Source organism: Myodes glareolus, chromosome 9, assembly GCF_982192425.1.
Source record: "Myodes glareolus chromosome 9, mMyoGla1.1, whole genome shotgun sequence".
In the NCBI taxonomy this organism is placed as follows: domain Eukaryota; kingdom Metazoa; phylum Chordata; class Mammalia; order Rodentia; family Cricetidae; genus Myodes; species Myodes glareolus.
The window spans coordinates 11,527,482-11,548,452 of NC_142034.1; the positions used below are offsets into that span (position 1 = coordinate 11,527,482).

General features: G+C 41.6%; 1 protein-coding gene across 1 annotated transcript; it reads right to left on the minus strand.

Moving 5' to 3' along the window:
* Positions 1-10,402: 10,402 nt before the first annotated feature.
* Positions 10,403-20,881, minus strand: Kcnj2 (potassium inwardly rectifying channel subfamily J member 2). Its single transcript, XM_087909834.1, has 2 exons — positions 20,693-20,881; positions 10,403-15,665 (listed from the first exon to the last, which is right to left on the minus strand). Exon 2 carries the CDS (start codon positions 15,424-15,426, stop codon positions 14,143-14,145), a length of 1,284 nt encoding a protein of 427 aa, XP_087765960.1. The 5' UTR covers positions 15,427-15,665; positions 20,693-20,881; the 3' UTR covers positions 10,403-14,142.
* Between the last annotated feature and the right edge of the window lie 90 nt (positions 20,882-20,971).

The window sequence follows — 20,971 nt, forward strand, 5'->3', positions numbered from 1 at the left end:
AGGGAGGCTGTGGGAATGCACATGGAAGGCAGGCTATCCATTTATCTATCCATCTATCTGTCTCTCTATCCGTCTATCCACCTATCCATCTATACATCCATAAATCTACCTATCCATACATACATCTATCTACATCTATTTATCTATCTATCCTTCTATTATCTAACCATCTAGTCACCTATCCACCTGTCTATCTATCTGATATATGTATATCCACTGATTATTTATATAATCACTGCCTTTCTGTCTCTGTTGGTCTGTCTGACTCTCTCTCTCTCTCTCTCTCTCTCTCTCTCTCTCTCTGTGAGTGTGTGTGTCTCTGTCTGTCTTTCTGCCTGCCTTATGTACAATAATGCAAGGAAAGTCTTTTCATAACTCTATGCCAAGAATAACATCTTCCTTCCAAAAAAAGTCTGTCAAAAGAAGATAAATGTTTTATTCTTAGCAGGTTTTCCACAATAGTATAATCTGATAAAGACTGACCCTAAAAATGCAGCAATGCACACTGAAATAAAAGCCTCATAGCAAGTGATAGATAGAATAGAATCCCCGAGTCTAATGAGGAGAAACACCCTCTTGGGCATAGTGCAGGAAAGGACACAATCTTACACAACTTGCCTTGATAAATATGCTGCCAACCCCTACCACATTTCAGGGACACTGGTTACACACAAGTTCTAGGAAGAACCAGCCTCTTGCTCTTGTGAAGTAACTGATTTTGAGCAATAAGGTCATGTTTGTTAAAGCAAAAAGGCATCTACTGCTCCAGATACATTTCTTATTTGGACATTTATTCTCGTAGAATGTGTGCCAAGAGACTACACTCCTCTTTCCAAAAGGACGAGAAGAAGGAGCAAGTAGCATGTCCAAACAAGACATGAAATCCTAGCCTTCCTGCTCCCTGAGTAGAGTCCAATGCCCCAAGATAAAGGAAATCCACTCCGTAATCTGATAGGCTTGTTACTGAGTGTTTTGCCAAGAACAACGCCTTCCCTTCATAAAGTGCCAGAATCCAGGTGCATAAGCTGCAATCCTGGAGACGCAAGTAGGAAAAGAAAATGTAAGAAGGAAAAGCTCCACTTAACATTCAGCCGAACATGACGGGCAGAGCTGCGGAGTGTTTCAGCAAGTGTGTGGAAGAATGCTTAGCTTATGTCTTCACAGACACTTCATTGGAGGCCTTTGGCTTAATTGCTAAGGTCAGAGCACAAATATAGAAATCTAAAATTAGATTACTATAATTGCTTTTCTCCTTCTCCCTAACTCAGATGCAGGCTCTTGCAAAGAGCACCTTTGAAAATGCAATAGCTATCACAGCTGTAGGTACCTTGTGCTAGGAAAATGTTTTGCAAAGAAAGAATGGGTTTTTCCTGTTCCAGTATCTGGAAGTTAAGGAAAAGAATAACACAGAAAGTAAAAAAAAAAATTGTTTCTGTAAATGTGTAAATAACATATACATAAGAGTATATAATTTTACATGTAGGTATGTGATGTGGGATTCCCCTCTGTATGTTTTGAGTATGTTTTATTAGTATTGGTTATTAAAGAAGCTGTTTCACCCAGTGGCTTAGTAGAGTAAAGGCAGGTGGGAAATCTGAACAGAGATCCAGAGAGAAAGTAGACAGAGTCCAAGGGACGCCATGTAGCTGCTGGGGGAGACAGACCCCGGACAGACAGACTTGTGGTGGTACACAGAATAATAAAAAAGGGTTAATTTAAGATGTAAGAGTTAGTTAATAAAAGCCTAAGTTAATAGGCCAAGCGATGTTTCAATTAATATAGTTTCCGTGTGATTATTTTGAGTCTGGGCAGCTGGGAAATGAATGAGCAGTCTCTGCATACAGGTATGTGTGGTGTCTACTTACATAGATGCTCATATGCCTATATGGATGTATGTGTGTCTATGTTCATGCCCATGTGGGTGTACTTGTGTGTGTGTCCATGCACATGGAGGTCAAACACTGATGTCAGCTGCCTTCTTTCATCACATTCCACGTTTCATATTGAAGCAGAGTCCCTCGTTTGAACTGTAGTCCACCTATTCAGCTGGTCCAAATATGCAGCTTTCTCCTGGGTTCCATCGTCTTTGCTTCTGTGCCCTGGAATAAGGAGGATGCCACAACCACCCAGGCCTTACCTGAGTGCCGAGGATCTGAACTCAGGTCTTCCTGCCAGCACAGCAAGTACTTTACCCACCGAGCCCATTGCATAATTTACAAAACACTTTTGCAAATATTATCACATTCATCCGTACTCCCAGGTGATCCAACCAATACTCAGATTGCTGAAATAACCTGTCAAAACAATTTGTTTTCAAGCACATCTTTGTGAAGATGAGTTCGGAGAAAAGTAATACCTAATGATGAAAGATAAAATACGTTTTTAAACACAAATAAAAGGATGGAGAGAAAGCAAATCTGTTTCATAAAGTCTGGAAGAGGTGCTTAGGAAATTCTTTCTCAGAATTGATGATTTCCTTAAAAGAAATGTATCCTAAATTACACACCATTATATACATTTCGCTATATACATGGATCATGAACTACGATATTCTATAGCATATGATCTCATTGATATATTTTTCTCCAAGGCTAGTCATTAAAGATTGGGCAAAAATAGTGATTGAAGTGGCTGAGCTGGGAGGCAGGAGGTTAGAGGAAATGCGGGTGGGGGAGCAGTACCTTAGCTCTGCAGTTTCCAAAATCTTGAAAACCAGAGGGAAAGAGTTTCTTCTAAGAGTTGCAGGGTGGAATCAAGACAGAATGCACCAAAGCAGAGGTACTGGGAGCTTCTGAAAGGAAAAGCAATGGATCTCAAGAAAAGGCAAAATTAATTTCCCATTTCAAACACCACTAGATGGACTCAATGGATTGGACATGTGTGTGGCTATTGTAATTACCGAAAAAGATCTCAAACTTTAGAGGCAGGGGAGGACATGGGAGGGGCAATAGGAGAAAGGGAGGGGTGGAAATGATGAAAACACAGTAGTTTTGTATGAAATTCTCAAATTAAAATAAATCAAATTTCCTCATGATTTTCTGGAGCCAGATGTAGTTTGGGGATGAAAGGTTTTCTGAACTAGGGGGACTCTTTAATTGTGGGGATCAATACACATGTGCTGGTTGCCATGACAACAAGAGGAACATATACCTTTAGAAAAGTCACAAAACTGTACCTATGTGCACGTGTGTGTGAAATATACTGTAAAAGGATAATTAGCCTCTAAAGTGTTACACGCGAACCAAGAGAGTAAAGGGGAGACACATAGGTCAGTTGGTAGAGTGCTTGCTTAGCATGCAGAGTCCTGGGTTCAGTCCCCAGCACTGTGTCTCCATGCTTGGAATCCCAGCATATAGGAAGCAGGAGAAGGAGGATCTGAATTTAAAAGGATCCTCTGCCACACATAGAATTCAAGGCCATTTCTGCGCTGTGTGAGACATCATCTTGCATACATACATAAATGACAAATAAATAAAGATCATTTTTAAAGAAAACAAGGGAAACATGAATTTTCAGACATTTTCAAATGTATTGTGCATAGCTATTTGTATAAGAAACATGTGTTTTTATCAGAAAGGGAACAAGTATTGAAATCAGTTGACCTGGGACATATCTGAGGGAAGAGGCTCTGCCGTGGATGGTTCATGCATTGCTCAAAGGAAGGGAGTTCTTCCTATGCACTCACTGCTTGTGACTCCACACTGTGGCGTCAGATCCACACTGGAGTTGGAGGCAAGACACTCTTTGTTTGATCACATCACAGTTGTTTCACCTGCCAACTCATAGCTCCGATCCCAAGCAGTACAGACAATTCCCAGAGGGACAGCTTAGACCAAGCAGAATTCATGCGTGTGTCCTTTGTCCTGTGTTCATAGCTCTAGGTATGTCTAGTAGATGTATCTAACGCTCAGGACTGCCTCAACTGCCTTAATGTGACCTGGAATCAGACTTCAAACCAGAGACACTGAAGTGAAACTTCAGTGGTGATAAAGTTTTCCCTCATTCGTGCATCTTGGTGTGACTACAGCATAAAGCACATTGAAGTCCCTGCACCTGAGAAGCTCGCCAGTTTTAATGAGACTCTTCTTATTCGTAAGCCCATTCACTCAGCATCTTCAATGGAGTCTGGAGATAAGACAAGTCACGTGACTGGGTACATAGTGAGGAAAGAAAAGGGAAAGAAATACTTAAAGAAGCCTGACCAGCTTGTGTTCACGAAGTAGAGTGTGATGAGAAACCCTCTCCCATCCCCCATGCGAGTGTTCAACACAGTTGCTATTGTGCAAGGCTAGATGATGCTACTATTTTCGTAAAGTCCAAAGAGGAACTAAGCACTCAATATTAATAAGTGGTAGAAAAATCCTAAACAAACAACAAAGACAACATAAATCAAGACCCCCCCACACCCAAAAACTAGCATACCCAGATGTAGAGAAAGACAGAGCATAGAACACCCTTCTCATATTCTGAGCTGTACTTAAATAAATTTCATTCTGTATTTGTTTGGTAGCCCTGGATACAAAGGTCTGGAAATTATATATTCACTAAGTAAAAATTTTCAACCATAGACAGTCAAGGATGTTTTCTCTCTTGGCAAGCATACACCTGGTTTCAATAGGTATTTAAGCAACAACGTCAGTCTGGCTTTCCAAGTGGCACTAGATAAAGCAGAAGCCTTTTTTACTTGCAGGTTGCCAGCTGTCCTAAAGGGAAAAATCCTTTCATATTTCTCCATGTAAAGGACTAGTTTGCCTTGTAGGGAGACCCAGTGTCCTGCCCTGATTATATAGTCCTCTTAAATCAAAAGCTCCCAGGAGACAGACCTACAGACAACAAATCAGCTGTGCCCTGCCTCAGCAGACACGCCCTGTCCCTTTGCATTTTCCTCTTGAGAAAATTCTATGGTGTACACAACCTCATGCAAATCACTAGCAGGAAGCCACTAACTGGTACAATCACCTTTCAAAGCTTGCCAAGGAGCAGGCCCAGGACTGCCCTGATTCAGCAGGAAGAGGGGGAGTTCATTTTTTCCCTATCAGAAATTTTAATCCAGAAGCCCAATTAAAAAACATATCTACGCAATTTGAACATGTCCTTCAAAGGAGCCACTAGTAAGGTCCTTTTGGCACCCCCCTCATTGTGAAATGACCTGTCTATTACAAGTAGCGACAAGACTTTTAAAAGAAGTAGATTCTGTTGGCCTCCTCTACTAATAGCTTTCTTGGCATTCTGCTGTCTGCTTTTTATTAGCTTACAAAAAAATCTTCATAAACTTACAGAATGTTCTAGACATCCAGATATCCATGAATGTCTAAAGGGTGAGCAATTTCAGGAGCTGCAGGTAAACCTGCATGGCCCAACATAAGTAGCCACTGTAAAGGGATCCTATTAACAAAACACTAACAGGCATATGTCAAGTGTGAGCTAGCCAACGTTGGGAATGAAGAAAGTCTAGCTGTCTTATCTTGGCAAATCTGCACCTCACTTAAGTTAAATAGAAAAATGGAGATTCTCCCTTGAGTGGTTCAAATGACTTGAAATGGGAGGAAGAAGCAAGTGAGCTGTAGACAGAGGCAAAAGTACATACTGTATTTATAATTCAACACAGCTTTTTATATAATTACATCTTTGTGCACTTTTTATTTTTGGTTCTTGAACATAGTCACTCAGATGAAATTAAAGAGCATGCAGGAGAAGGTGCTTCGATGCTGTTTCCAGTTTCTATGGCAACTTGGGGGCATCTTATTCAACTGCCTCATTGACTGTGAGGGTACTCAAGTGATGCTGGTTCCAACTTTTAGCTGATTCTGGAAGTAGTACTTGGTGATCTCACGGCCACCAGCAAAAAGGTACAATAGAACTGAAGGAAACCTCTGACATGTTTATTCAACCTTTCCTTGCTGGCTACAAATAGGTGCCATCTGCGAGTGCTTTGCCAAGAGTGTGTTGGTCAGGATGTGTCTGAACTTGCCTCTGAAATGGTCCTATTAGTAAATAATGTGCTTTTTTATAAGTAGCTTTCTGATGGAGTTAACGACGTATTCTAAAACAAACTCCTACATACTATTTAGTGAGATCCTCTTTGCTATAGTATCGCATTAAAAAAGATTAGCTGATGCTTCAGATAAAGAACAGTCTTAGGAAAAAAAATGTGCAAAACCAAATGCAAACAAAGTTTATAAAATGGGAGAACTGATTCATTATTTTTTTTTGTTACGCCAACATGAACCCAAGTGTTTACTCAAGGCAGGTCAACTGCCCCTCCCCTAGGAGACCATGGACAAGGTGGTCACGGCAGAATCTCGGATCTGAACTGACAACAGAATGGAAAAAAATAAATAAGACTATGTCCATATGAGCACAATCCTTTAAAAAAACCTCTTGAAGTCTGAGCATGAACAATTTAGATTGAGCATTACGAAAAAAAAAACGGTATTTGTCAACTTAAAATCATTTGTATGCAACATGTGTTTGTGTGTACTCATTCATGTGTATGAATGTAGGTACCAACATGCCACCATGCATGTGTCAAGGTCAGAGGACAAGCTTTAGTGTTGGTCCTCACCCTCCATCTTGTTTGAAACAGTGCCTGTCTTGTTGTCTCCAAATGCACTGTGTACACAAGACTGGTTCACCCAAAAATGTCCAGCGACTCTCAGTTCTCCGTATCACCCGTCTCTGCAGGGATCCTGTGATTCTAGGAATTTGTGCTAGTAGTTTGTCTTCTCTGTGGGATCTGGGGATTAGAACTCATGTTCTCCTGCTTTTGCCCACAGTTGTCAACTTGCCTTTTCCACTTTTGTCATTTCATCCAGGTTCTTAATTTTTTCACAAAATAGTAAAATTTAAGAGGCAGGTTTTTTTTAATTAACACTCATTGCATAAATACTAAAATCCATGATGTGATAATGCTTAGAAATCCCTTCACTTCCAAGTGAATGTTTTTAAATACGTATTGTAAGAGCTATTGATCTATATTCGCGAGACCCAATAGGTAGTGATTTCTGAGTAATTATTACTTACTGTCATATGTATACTTTTAATTTCTAAGTCCAACTACGTTTCCTAAGACTAAGAGAACAGCCATGCTGACCACTTCCCAAATGGTAACCTGTTGAAGTCAAATACAACATAGAAAGCTTTAAATACCCAAAACTATACAATCACTACTCCTTTTGGCTGAGTTGGATAAAACTCTCTAGGATTCAAACTTCTGAACAGCTTCAGGATCTCAGAATAGAAGCTCAAACCTGAAATAAAAAAAGTACCTTCGATCCCAAGTGTACTTGCATGAGTCTGCGATCCCAGCTACTCCCAAGACTGAAACAGAGAGAATATAAATTCAAGGCCAGCCTGGACAACTTAGTAAAACCCTGTATCAAAATTAAAACAATAAATGGGGATGGATTTTAGATCAGTGGTTTGCTGCTCACCTATTATTAGCAAGGCTCCAGGGCCATAAAGGAAGAAACTGAGGCAGGGGTGATGGTGAACAGGGTTGAGAAAGGAGAGGAAAGTGATTTCTGAAGATAAATAGAATTATCACAAACTCCTCATTTGAACCAGATCTTTCTTGTTTTACCTGGATCTCTTGACTTGCATGGTGCTGCTAGTCTGACAGCAGTTTTTGATCATCTATAGCCTACGTGATAGACAAAGGAGTTTATGACGGCATCTGTAACATGGCAATACAGGGCCTATGCATCATGGTGCATTCATCTGTGTTCATTGATACCAAAGATCCGAGGGAAAGCCTGAATTGTGCTAGGTGACAAGTGTCAGGGAACAAAAGCTCAGGTTATGGTTTCACAATAAATAAAACATGTAAAACTTTAGATGCCGCCATGAAGAAAGGCCTATATTAGCTTCAGTAACACAAGGAAATGTTAAATAATATATATCATTATTTTAAACCAGAGGGAGAATTATAATTTAAGAAAATCATTTCTCCAAACAATGAATATCCCCGAGGCTACACATTTTCGTTACTTGGAGAGAGCCACTTATGTATAATTATTCGTCATTATTATCCTTGGGATTTGGTAACTCTCCCATGTTGGAGCTGGCTCACCTAGCTTAATCTCCTCCCTCCCATGTTTTCTCTAGCTGTCCCCCTTCATCACCAGTCATCCTACGTCTCCCTCCCAGTCTTCACTGAACATTCCCTGCTTAGCGCTGAAAGACCAGCACCTCGGGAACCCACTACCTTATTTCTGAGCTAAATACTCTGATAGTTTTAGTCCAGCTTTGTCTTAAATGGTGTAAGTTACTTTTGAAAAAGTCTTTAAGGATAAGCCTCAGACAGGGTTTTGATTCGTGGGACCATGAGGTTAACAGGGTCACGTGAGAAAAGCATTAGAGAGATCTCAAACCATGTGCATCATGAACTCGATGTGTGGGTCTGGTGTTCCCTCTGTATATGTAGGTGTGTTTAGCTTTACAAAAACAAATCCATTTGATTCAATCAATTGCCATACCTCTAAAGTTAAATCTTCTAGAATTAAATACATTTCCTTCTCCACAACTATTATCCAAGGACCTGTGGCCTACAACACCTACAGATTGGAGTATTTGAGTGTGTCCCACTCAAAGTCTCACCTGATCAACCAAAGTTTTCTGAAATTTAACTTGGAAGTTTATCTATGGACATTATTATGTTAAATATCTGGATACATATAAAGATAAACATTTATAAAAAAATAAATAAATAAAAAGATAAACATTTATGTGTGGACATACAAACGAATGAATGAATGAACAGAAACAGAGGTGGTGTCTTTATTGCATCTGTCCTGGCTTTATCATGCCATGATCTTCTTTCCCCTCTGAGCCACAGGAGGGTTGTTACCTTCCGGCTGCCCACAGCATGGAGAAAGCAGAAGTGAATGAAGTGCTTAGGTATCTGCTGTTTGGTGAGTGGCAGATCTTGGTGGTTTTGCCTAAAGACAGGCCTGAGCTATTTGAAGTGAACTGAAATGCCTCGGAAGCTTGAAATGTATACAGGTCACAAAATTCGTATTTACACATACAATGATTCTACCTCTTTTCAGTGACCCCTCAGCCCCGGCTGTCCAAGTTATAAAGGAGGAGTAGTCTCAGCCTCAGCACCTCTGCTGCTTGAGCATTTCCTCATTCTTCCTGAACCAACTGGCTCAAATCCCCTGCAAAGTGCTTCTCCAGGCCTTGATCACTTCATTTCTCAAGTCTTGATTGAACAGGAGCCACAGAGTTTTGCCATTAAGGTGAAATTAGTTAATAGTTGCCAAGAAGTTGGAACCACATTTGAAAGGGTTCTCTGAGTAAAAGAAATAGCAAGAAGCACATATTTAGGAACAGCAGGGTCCCTTCTGTCTCCAGCTTTGGAAGAATTGGTGACTTGATAGAAGGATTGACCCTTTTCCTCAGAAACTATCTAGAGCTGGTAGTGCTGTGCTCTGAAATAATAGGTCACATAGTGGAAGCAGATCAAGTGAATTCAAATTTTATCTCAGTGATGTCTTAGCTTTAAAAATCATCCTCACTGTCTTTGTTCATCATAGATATGAAAAATCAAAGGCAACCAACCAAATATGACCCACTTCTTGTACTTGTAACTCAGGTTTTTTGCTCCAACACTTTGGCTCACTTTTGCTACTGTTGTCTGTGACTGTACTACTTTTGGACTATAAGGGTAGATTGCTGAATTAAAACAAAAGCCCTCTGGCCCAGGACGTCAAAATATGTTCTCCCAGTGGTTGCCGCATCTGCCTTCCTAGTCCTACACTAAACATACAATACCTTGATTTTGTTTTGTGGGGGAGATAAAATATAGTAGGAATGTAGCTCAGTTATCAGAGTGCCTAGCATGCACTAAGACCCTGACATAATCTCCTTGGCACTAAATAAACTAGGCATGGTGACATGGTGATTCATGCCTGGAATCTCATCACTGAAGGTAGGTGCAGGAAAATCAGAAGTTCAAGGTCATTCTTGGCTACATAACTAATTCAGAGGCCAATGTAAGATACATTGAGCTACATGAGATACTGTCATAAGATTAAAAAAAAGGAAGAAAGAAAACAGGATAAATAATATACAAGGTAGAATCTACTTATAGTCAAGGGTCAACAAAATGTTATTACTGCAAGCTAGTAATCAAAATACAAAATACAAACCATTTTTTTAGTTTTATTTTGTTTCCTTTTTTCCTATCCTCTAAGCTGTTCTGTCCCAAACGAAAATGCAAGCTTGATTTCCTCTAACTTGGATTAAACTAATCTGCCAGTCCCCTGCACCTGTGTGTTCAGGCCATTTCTATAGTCTACTCATTCAAATAACCAGTGTTTATGCTTCATTGTCGGAGACTATTGATGCTAATGTCCCTACAGCAGTCATACAAGAAATCCAATGAAAGTTTCACAAATTCATTTTCATTTTTTAATTTTTATTTAGAAATAATAAAATAAGACATAATATATAAAAAATATGTACAACCCATGGTTTGTGCAGTACAATAGGAAGACTTTAGATACAAAAAGATGGCAAATGGGAAAAATAATAACTATCATGATTGTCAAAGGCTAGGATTGTTCAACTCGCCAGAGCCCAGAGCTGAAACCTACCATTCCTAGGAAAGAAACTATAGTTTACTGAGGGTTGTGGGAGGGGATGCAATAATGCAACCCTTTTATACTTTTCACCTTAACATCATGAAACAGAGTGATGGGGAGCTTAAGCCACCCCTTAGGATGAACCGTTTGCTTTTAAGGGGTGGCTGATTATAGGAGAAGAGCTGACATTCGTTGTCTGCAAGGGGGACCAAGGTCATCGGACACACAGCAAGACTGAGGGAGAGAGGAAGTGAAAGACAACGAATAACGCGTTAACAGAACAAGAATGGAGTCAAACAAACTTTCTCTAGGGATTTGGAAATGACTACAGTGCTCTACGACATTCTAAAAATGTCTGATTCAAGTATACTCTTAGAGGGATAGAAAACTATTCCTTTCTCGATAATCAAAATAGAATTCACTTTGTCTACCTTTTATTTAAAAATAGAATAACCAGGAATCTATGCCTCCCCCCTCCAAAAAAATATATAATGCCCTTCCAGATACGGGCATACATTCTTTAAAAGGGAATACATCCTAGAGGGATTTGCTCGCAGCAGAGAAGCGATGGGCATCTGGGAATAAACCCCAGATGTTCAAGGTGAGTCTCTCCATCTGCATACTAGTGGCAGGTGTGTGCACTAGTTCCGGAGGCCCAGTCAATAAAGACAGATATTCTGAAGGTAAAAATGCAGGGAGAAATGCCGTGCATTACCTATGTCTTGGCTCTTGGCAAAAACAAAACAAAAAGCCATGTAAAGCGCGTAACTATTAAAATGCTAATAACTACAAAAAGCTCTTGAAAGGAACAGTCCATGCTGAAATAAATAACAGAAGAACATACCAAAACGAACCTCCAAAGGCTGGTAATATTCGCTAAAACCATGCTAACCGGTAGCATAACAGGTGCTAGCTCTCAGAATCACTGCTGTAATTACACCTCCTACGGTACTTTTTTTTCCTTTACAGATTTCTATTTACATTTGGCTTTAAATATGAAAATATCTGATAAACTTTATAAAATGTACACTTTAAAAATGTAGCTTCTGCAAAAGTTTCTTGAAAAAAAAAACAAACAAACGAAAAACAAACCTATGCACCAGAAATTTTAGATGCTTTCTTCTTTTTAAAAAATAAGTTGAAAGACTCCCCTCCCTCTTCTCCTGTCCCATTACCCACCCCTTTTCAAATAACTCAAGTCTTTTTAATGGTAGCACTGTGTGTCTGGAGGGACCCCCAGGTGGTCACCCCCCCCCTCCACTGCATCTTCATTTGATTGACATTTCACTGAATACTCTTTGGTTTGATAATTTTCCTCTGCTAATCTCCTTAATAGCAGCACCTGAAGCCCTCCATATGGCCTCAACTGTCAAAAGCCAGTCCCTTTTGTCTTCAACCGACCCCTCCAACTCTGATTCAAGCAACTTCCGAACCCTGCCTTTAAATGCGGATGTACAATGATGAACCCTTTCTCAACGCTGCCCTCTTGATTTCCGTGAGAATAACACCCACAGTTACCCACTCTTTAGACTTAGGACAGTTGACAGCAGAAACTGGCATCATTTTACAGGCCCTGCGTTCAGATACGGCTGCTCACAAGCCACAGACCGGCACAAACATCGACTGAAATAAAATACATGATTCAAGAACAAGCTGATTTTTAATGGCATATTAGGGTATAATACCATTCGAGAGTTGATTTTCAGACTCCAAACTAAAAGGCAAAATTAGCAACCCTGGGATCCACAAACAGGGGACTTTAAAACCGAAAGAAAGAAAAGGGGGAGAATTTCATTATTGGGCTAGAGTGAGGGTGGGGAGAGGTGTTTTCATCAAGGCAGGTGACAAGGCAGAAGAGGATTCTAGAAAATAGTGTGTCCTTGGTAACCGGCTTCGGGACTTTACAAGAGACAATGACCAGCTCATAATAGTCATGAGTGTGTACATAGAGAGAAATAACCCGTTAGACTCTTAACTCATTAGCTTGTCACTGTGTTGTATTTGTATGGCTCACTAAGACCCTAAAATACTGAGACATTCTCTCCTACCCTCTTCTGCCATTAAAAAGGCAGCTTCCGTCTCCTTTGTAAAGTAGATTTTTGCATTGAAGTAGCACACACACGCACACACACCCACCCCACACACACACACACACACGGAAATCCCCTGCTTTGGCATATTCAGCCCATGTTGTCTCTCTGCAGATGCCTCAGAAGGACAAGCCTGGAGGCCAGATATCGTTCCTAATGTGACACCAAGTTAGAAATGTCCTGACCGTCAAAGCCATGATTCAGTTGCAAAATTTCAAATCTATCTTCCATGCTGGATGGCTCTCTTTGTAGGATGTCAGGTTACCCACCAAATTCAAGCAAGATCTGATCTTATGGAATAAACCTTGGAATGTGCAGAAAGAGAAAAGCTCAGAACGTTCTGAGTGGAGTATCTCTTTCTCCCTCCTTTGAATACATTAGCCTGATCAACGCTACCTATCAGGGACAGAAAGACACTGGGATAGTGTGTATGTAGGTGTGACCCATGTCCCCTTTCCCTTCCCCTTCAAATAAAAAGGATGCACAAAAGAACAAAACTGAAAACACACATTTATCGACTTTGTGTCTCTATTTCAGACTAAGGTGCAGAATGAACAGGCAGGCTGTTCAACATCTTGCTGAGGTTCAAAGTTAGGGTCTCTGGATTTCCCAGACAACCCATGGGGCTTTGTTTCCTTCTTAATATAAACTCCACTGTGCAAAAAGATGTGCATTCTCTTTGGTATTTATTTTAGGTAGTCTAACTGAAAATTGGAGATAACCTATTAGTGTAGTGGAAAGGAAAAGAATAAGACCCAGAGGCTAACATTTGGCTAGGGTTACATAATGCCCTTACATAACAAGAAAGGGGAGAGAGAGAGAGAGAGAGAGAGAGAGAGAGAGAGAGAGAGAGAGAGAGAGAGAGAGATCAGAGAGATCAATTTTAGCAAAAAATAATTACTGGCCTCAGAAAATCAGGCTCTCCTTTTGGCAGTTAATAGCCAAATACTTGACACTTTGAAGCACAGTGTGCGCCTTCAACAATGTTCAACACTGACTTTTTAAAATTATGTAAAAGGTAACCTACACTGCAACAAAAATACAGTTTGTGTTCATGTAGTTAGCAGCTTTTCAAAAATTAAGGCAGAGTCTTGCCTGTGTTATGCCATTAAAATCATTCTTGTTCCCCTAAAGAGAAGCATTCCAGATATGCTAAACACCCAAATTGAGGCTTGCCTGCATATTCAAGTTTTGTAAAAACACAAAACAATACATTTAAAACCCCACAACCTTTCCTACAACAGATATGTGCCATCAGGTCGCTCGGAGGCCTGCCAAGAGCTTGCCGTCAGTCATCCTGCTTCCAGTCTTTTCTTGAAACCTTTGTGCTAGCCTTAGTCTCTTGTGGCTACTCGCCTTCACCCACCTCTCGACCAGTACCATGGTCTGTATAACTGTCTCGGACCTCTGACCAACAACAGACTGTGTAGCGATGTAACTATTCCAAAGATGGAATCCGCCAGTCATATCTCCGATTCTCGTCTTAAGGGCCTGGGCTCTAGAGGTACGCTGGCCTGGTTATGGAGATCTATGCCAGGAGGCGAGTCTGTACTGGTGCTCTCTGGGACTCCATTTTCACTGTCCTCTTCCTCTTTGCTTGTGAGGGCAACTTCATTTTCATAGCAAAATGAATTCGCATTGGAGAGGATGTATTTCTTCTCTGCTAAGTCTCTAGCGCTGCAAAGCGGAGTGTTAGGTACCTCATAAGTCTTATGGAATCTGGAATAGTCCACTTTGTAGTAGTGTTTCTCTTCAAAGAGCACGGGTTCGTAGCGGTGACCCCAGAGAATTTCGTTGGCCAGATATGAACTCCGGCACTGGGTCGTCATGGCGGTGGCCTCCACCATGCCTTCCAGTATGACAACAATTTCAAAGTCTGCATTGTCAATATCCTGTTTACTCAAGTCGTATAAAGGGCTGTCTTCATCTATTTCATGGACGATGGTGATAGGGGACACTAGAAATATGCGGTCAATTCCACTATCAAACCCAACGTTGATATCTATCTGGTCCAAGGGGATATACTCCCCTTCTGAAGTGATTCTGGATTTGAGTAGCTGTGCCCGCACGTGAGCTTCCACGAGGTGGCTTTTGCGAAGATTGCCCACCCTCCACATTAAGCATAGCTTGCCGTCCCTCATGGCAATCACAGCATTGTGACTGAAAACAAGAGTCTCGTTTCTCTTCTTTGGCTTTGCCATCTTTGCCATGACTGCACCAATGATGAAGGCGTCGATGATGCAGCCCACGATTGACTGAAATACCACCATGAAAACAGCAATTGGGCACTCATCTGTCACACACCGGAAACCATAGCCGATGGTTGTCTGGGTCTCAATGGAGAAGAGGAAGGCAGCCGTGAAGCTGTTGACCTCGGACACACAAGCTTTGCTCTCTTTAGAAGCATCCAGATCCCCATGGAGCAGGGCTATCAACCAAAACACGCAACCAAAGAATAGCCAGGAGAGCACAAACGCTAGGCAGAAGATCACCAGCATCCACCGCCAACGAATGTCAACACAGGTGGTAAAGATGTCTGCCAGGTACCTCTGTCCCTTCTCACCGACATTGATGAATTGAACATTGCAGTGCCCATCCTTCTTCACAAAGCGGCTCCTGCACTGTTGTCGCGTGTGGACTTTACTCTTGCCATTCCCGAAACCGTTGGCCACCGCCATGGTGGCCAACTTCATGCCATCTTCTTCCGAAGAGACGATGCTGTAGCGGTTGGTTCGCACACTGCCCATTGCTTCCGCCGTGGACGCCAGTGTTTCTGCTTTAGAAAACAGTCTGAGTTTTTGCAAAACCCTTTGAAGAAACAGTTTTGAATGTTCGGTGGAGACACACACGCCAAAAATTAAAAAAAAAGAAAGGAAAGAAGATGAGGAGAAATGGATGCTTCCAAGGACCTTGGGATTCTACCAAGGTTTGCCTTTTCACCAATAGAGTTACCTTAGTAACTCAGCTGACATCCAGAGAACTTGTCCTATAAGAGAAGAGAGTATTTGTTATAAAACAGCTATACTTAAAGGAGTCCTACTGTCTAAGACAATATCCCCAACTTAAGAAAAACAGACTAAGACACAAACAAATGTGCTTTGGATTGGTTGTGTGGAGTTTTCTTTGTTCCTACAAATGCTCTTTTAAATTTTTATTTAAAAATCACAGTCCCTGAACATGGATGAAGTACCTCTGCTGGTCATTTCACCAAAATTTCAATTTCCATTTCTTCTACTATTTGCCAGCAATCTAGAATATTCTAGAATCCATATCTACTTATCAGTTCTTACTCTCTTCCAGGGTCTCAAGGTAATAAACAGAAGATTCATTCTGATTCTAAGGTTTGCACCAGCTTCTAAAAGCAGGATATGTCCAGAGAATATTTCATAAGAACAGCCAGGGTATTCATCCAGATACATGTGCATGAAGAGAGAATAGCACAGCCCTTGCTGACAAGGTTGACATCTATGGGCATAGACAGTTTTGTTTCAGTCATAATGTTGGGCAGGCAGTCCTTTGCAGCATTTGAAATACACCCTAACTTCTGGATACTGTTTAGACTTGCTCTGTCACTCCCAACACTTGAAGCAGACACAGCGCAGAAATGTCGGATACCATCTCCCTGAATGCAAGTGACTCTGATTCAAAGACGCAGATTTGCTCTGGGGGATAGAGAGCCATTCTGTTGCTTAGCAATATCACTCCTGAAATTCTCCAGGGATGGGATTGCCATATGTAATGACAGGGTAGGGAGGAAGCCACCTCTGTTCCAAAGGCCCAGGTCTTTAGCGGATTGAGATAAGGGAAGGGCTCATTTCATGTGAGTCCAAGGCTGTGTTCTCTCTAACAGAGACAACTTTGTAATCAAAGTCGCTCATAAACGCCACTCAGCTTACTTTCGCTTCTAGTCCTCTTGTTTGCTGCAGGTTCCTATGGAGAAGGCACTCACCTTTACCTAACATGAACAAATAGTAGCTTAGTTTCCAGCTCCCTCCCACTGCTTCATTCTGCCCCAGGTGGAATTTAAAATTTAGCTACTTGCTTTGACTTTACCTCGACTCAAAAATAAAACAAAATAAAAAACTACATTTTTTGTAACACAAAAAAAAACAAAAGGAGGAAAAAAAGGAAAGAATAACTAAGAAATGGCCAAAGGTGTTTTCTCTGTGTAATGGGGATTGATGAAGCCTAGAAGTAAATTAATATTAATATGGCCTAGAACTAAAAACTGAAAGTGATTTCCATCTTTTCAAACTGCTGAATCCATGTCCTGTTTTTAATAGGGACAATAGAGAAGATCAGAAATGTGTTGAGGCCTTGGTGAGAGGGCTCCAGGTTTGATTTTCCCCGAAAGGCACATGAATATGGATCAGTCAACAGAGCTGTTTTCAGCCAAGCCAGCTGCAGACATAGAAAGTGATCCATTTGTCCTTATTTCATGCAGCCCTTTACCAAGAGGCAAGGTGCATTGTCTCTGGAAATGCCATGCTTGGGTCTTCTGGCTTCTCCTTCTCTGTCTACACTATTACCAAGCTGTGCCCCAACTTAGTTTTCTTGAGATTAGTCACCTGTGAAAATTGCAATGTGTGTTACATTTTGCCAGCTTCTGACACCTAAATGATGTTTTATTTGAAAATGCCTTTGAATTGCTTTATTAAAAAACAGAAAGTTCCTATGTTTGGCACCTTCCCAACCTTCTACCTACTTCACTGTTTTGTCTGCTAGCCTACGAAGTGTGCATTTGGACAAGTGCACAAAGAATCATATTTCTTAGACGTCTAGATCCTGGACTTGGAAAGGAATATGTTATCAGTATTTTCAGGTGATTTGGCTCACACAGTGTTGCCAAATGTTTCTCCATGAACATGGAGACAGTGGTAGGACAGCAAATGCAGGTGTGCTTTCCTTTAAAACATGGGAATAGGTCAAAGGGGTCCCTTCAGAGAGTGCATCTGAGTTAAACTTAACTGTAGCGTATTTTAAGATAATCTAGTGCCAATGAATCCCTTTCCACTATTCAAAAGAAGTGTTTCATGCTTTAGCATCGTGGGCCATTTCTTCACACTGACTTCTGCCTCTCTCCAGATAAGAACTTAACAATCCCATGAACTCTGAGGGCCCAATTAGGACTTTCCAATACCTCCATCCTAGGACATCTGTTTGAATTCCACAAGTCCCACAATAGCTGTTTCCTATGAATAGCTTCCCCCACTTGGAACCTTGCAAATAGCCTGTACTGAGGGGGCTGTGATTGTCTCATTTCCATTGCTAATGGCAGAATTTGTTCCACATGCAAGTGCATCATTTTCAGGTCTTACCAGTACTTCCTGGAAAGGAGAAAAAAAATAACCACTCCCCCGCCCCTTTCTTTCCTTGAAATGGAAAATTTCCTCGTGTCAAATACATGTCAAACCCAAACAGAGCAATGTTTGTATGTGTGCACACACGTGTCATCTGTCTTCAGACTCTGGAGGAGCTGGTTACAACTGTGGAAGTCTAGAACCCACTGTACTCTGACAGGCTCGCTGTCTATAGAGTTGGCTGTGCTTTTGCAAGTGACCTGCCCACAGGTCCCAGCGACGTCACGTAAGCAGAAAGTTCTCTTGCCCTTGCCTCCCAAAAATAGGACTTTCATGCAGTTTTATTTCAAAAATTATCTGAAAAACAGCAAACTAGTAATCTACTTAGATACTCTTGCCTCCTTGATGGCTCTAGTTCCAGAGAGCTGATAATGACTTTGGTGAGTAATATACAAATCCCCGTTACGCTCAAATGTTTAAGACACCAGATCTAAACTCAATGGACATGAATAATCATTTCACCCATGCCATAACCAATGAGGTAGAAAGTATTTCTGGGAAACTGAGAGGCCACATGTGGTGCGCTTCATGTTAAGGCTATTTATAGGCTGATCCAAAATTAAGCATAAGCAGTGGAAAAATATAGTCCAGTGCCTCAATCTTAGGTAGATATTAAAGGAGAGAGAGAGAGAGAGAGAGAGAGAGAGAGAGAGAGAGAGAGAGAGAGAGATACAGGGGCAAGGAGATCAGGCAGCAAAAGTGAGGGAATCTGAATTGTTTTGTATGTAGGAAATAGCTCCAGTAGAGCATGGGAGAAACTCGATAAAGGGACTTGGGAAGAATAAATGAGAATCACAGTGTCCCATAGGAGGGTCATTGGCTCTCAGTGAAAATGTAAGCTTTTGACAAAAGACAGGACATAGCAGAAGAAAAGGTGCTGGGTGAGAGAAGTCTGCTAATGAGTGCTTAGGCAGCTATTCCCCAGCTGACGCCATGCAGACCAGTCCCAGAGTGCTCTGGGCACAAGTTGCTATGTGAGTCCTATTGCTGCAGAGCAACCTCTGTGAAGCTCAGTAAACAGAAAGGGGGGGAGGGATCAAGTGGAGAGGGGGAGACACCCATTTATATCTACGTGAGTGCTGCCTCCAACATTTATACCCAGCAATGTTTGTGGAAACTCTAGGCACTTATGCATGCCAAGGACGACTTGTGTTCAGTAAACAAAAATTTACCTTGTTTAAAAAGCTTGAAATGGTCCAAAGTTCAGGTAAATATGGGATCAATCTTTTAGACTTCTCAGAAGTCAGAGAAGGACAGTTGACAAGTGAGTTTTGATAAGGAGTGTCTGAAAGGTGTTGACTGATTTGTTTAAGTAATTTCACAAAGGTGTGCAACAAATATCTTTACCAATATCAAGAACATAATAATAAAAGAATATCACAATATGGAGTTCTAGGCACAAAGCAAGGTGAAATGACCTTGACCGCAACTGCCACCATTTTTATCATACTCGAAGTAACCTATCTCTTTTCCGGGTATGGGGAATTTTTTTTTTCCTGCAGAATGAAAAATAAAAACTTAAAAATAAAAAGCCCAAGACTTGGTTGCGATCAAGACGAGGTGAACAAGCATAGTGGTACCCAAAGGGCACATAGAGCTGGCTGGCAAAAGGAACTATGACAGCCTATTAATGATTAATGTGAAGAGACCATAAATGACAAAGGGAAATATTAAGCCTCGTCTCCGCTTAACCAAAACAGACTTTCAAGTAACACCTGTATTTCATGACAGGTATATTTGGAGGTTGTGTAAACCTTTGGAAAGGACAGTCTCATCCAAGTCTCCACTGACAGACTGAACCAGATCCATTTCCTATCTTGGTTTTTCTTCCAGCCGTCCCAATGAATCCATGTTATGATGCAGTCTTTTTTTTTTCATAATCGTGTCTCTTTGATCACTGCTTCCCTAAAACCACACTGTCTTCAAATGAGGAATTTACACCATTATTACTAAGAATAGCAAAGTCCTTAGGGCAAACTGACATAGGATGGGAAAGTTTTTCGGTCTTGAGGCAAAAATCCAGCTCACGCTCACACTCTGTTTCTCAGCAAAGGAATCTGAGACTCGACTCGAGATGCTCACTCTGGAGCTCTGACTCTGGAACTCTGTGCTGTATTCGAAGCAACGACACACACACACACACACACACGCACACGCACATGCACACACGCTATCCCCCCTCCACACACAGATGCCAAGGATCTGGATTAAGTGCTGAGTCTCGCAGTCAGAGACCTGCGCTCAAGAAGGACCTCCAATGCCCAATTACCTTCTCTTCCTCCCTCGAACCCCGTATAAGAGGAAGAATCCGCTTCAGTCTGGCGCTTGCCTCTCAACCCAGTATCTCGCTACAGCTGGTGCATTGGAAGTTATGAGCACAAACAGATGCTGCAGAGAAATCTGTTTCTATTGCTCAACTCTTCCAAGCATGTCTCAGTATTTTTAGCTCTGAAGATGTTCTGGTGCGCACACAAACTATATAGGCAGTGAGCCGGGACTCCAAAGCTTGCAGAGGAAAGCATTACAGCAGCTTGACAGATGGGCACCTCCAGAACAGTGGAGACAACAGGGTAGGGGACTGTGGCGCTAGTCCACTGCCCTACACACGCAAAGAGGAGAGGAGAGGGAAAAAAAAAACCACTGAAGCCCTTACCTGTTGCTGGCACAGGATCATGGGACCATGGAGTGGAAGTGGGGTTACAGAAGCATGTAAGATCCAGTGGTTTTTGTGAAGGAGAGTGAGCCGAAGCAAGTGAGAATTCCTAAGACCCTGCTTGCCGGCGCCGGGAAGGCTGCGCGCTGGCCAGGGCTCCAGTGCGCTCTGCGATAGCCTGGGAGCTTTTGAGGCGGATCTTTGTGATAACCGGCCTTCTTGGCTCCGCCCCCTGTCCACTGCTGGCCAATCGGAGAGCACCTGGCTACACCGCCAGCC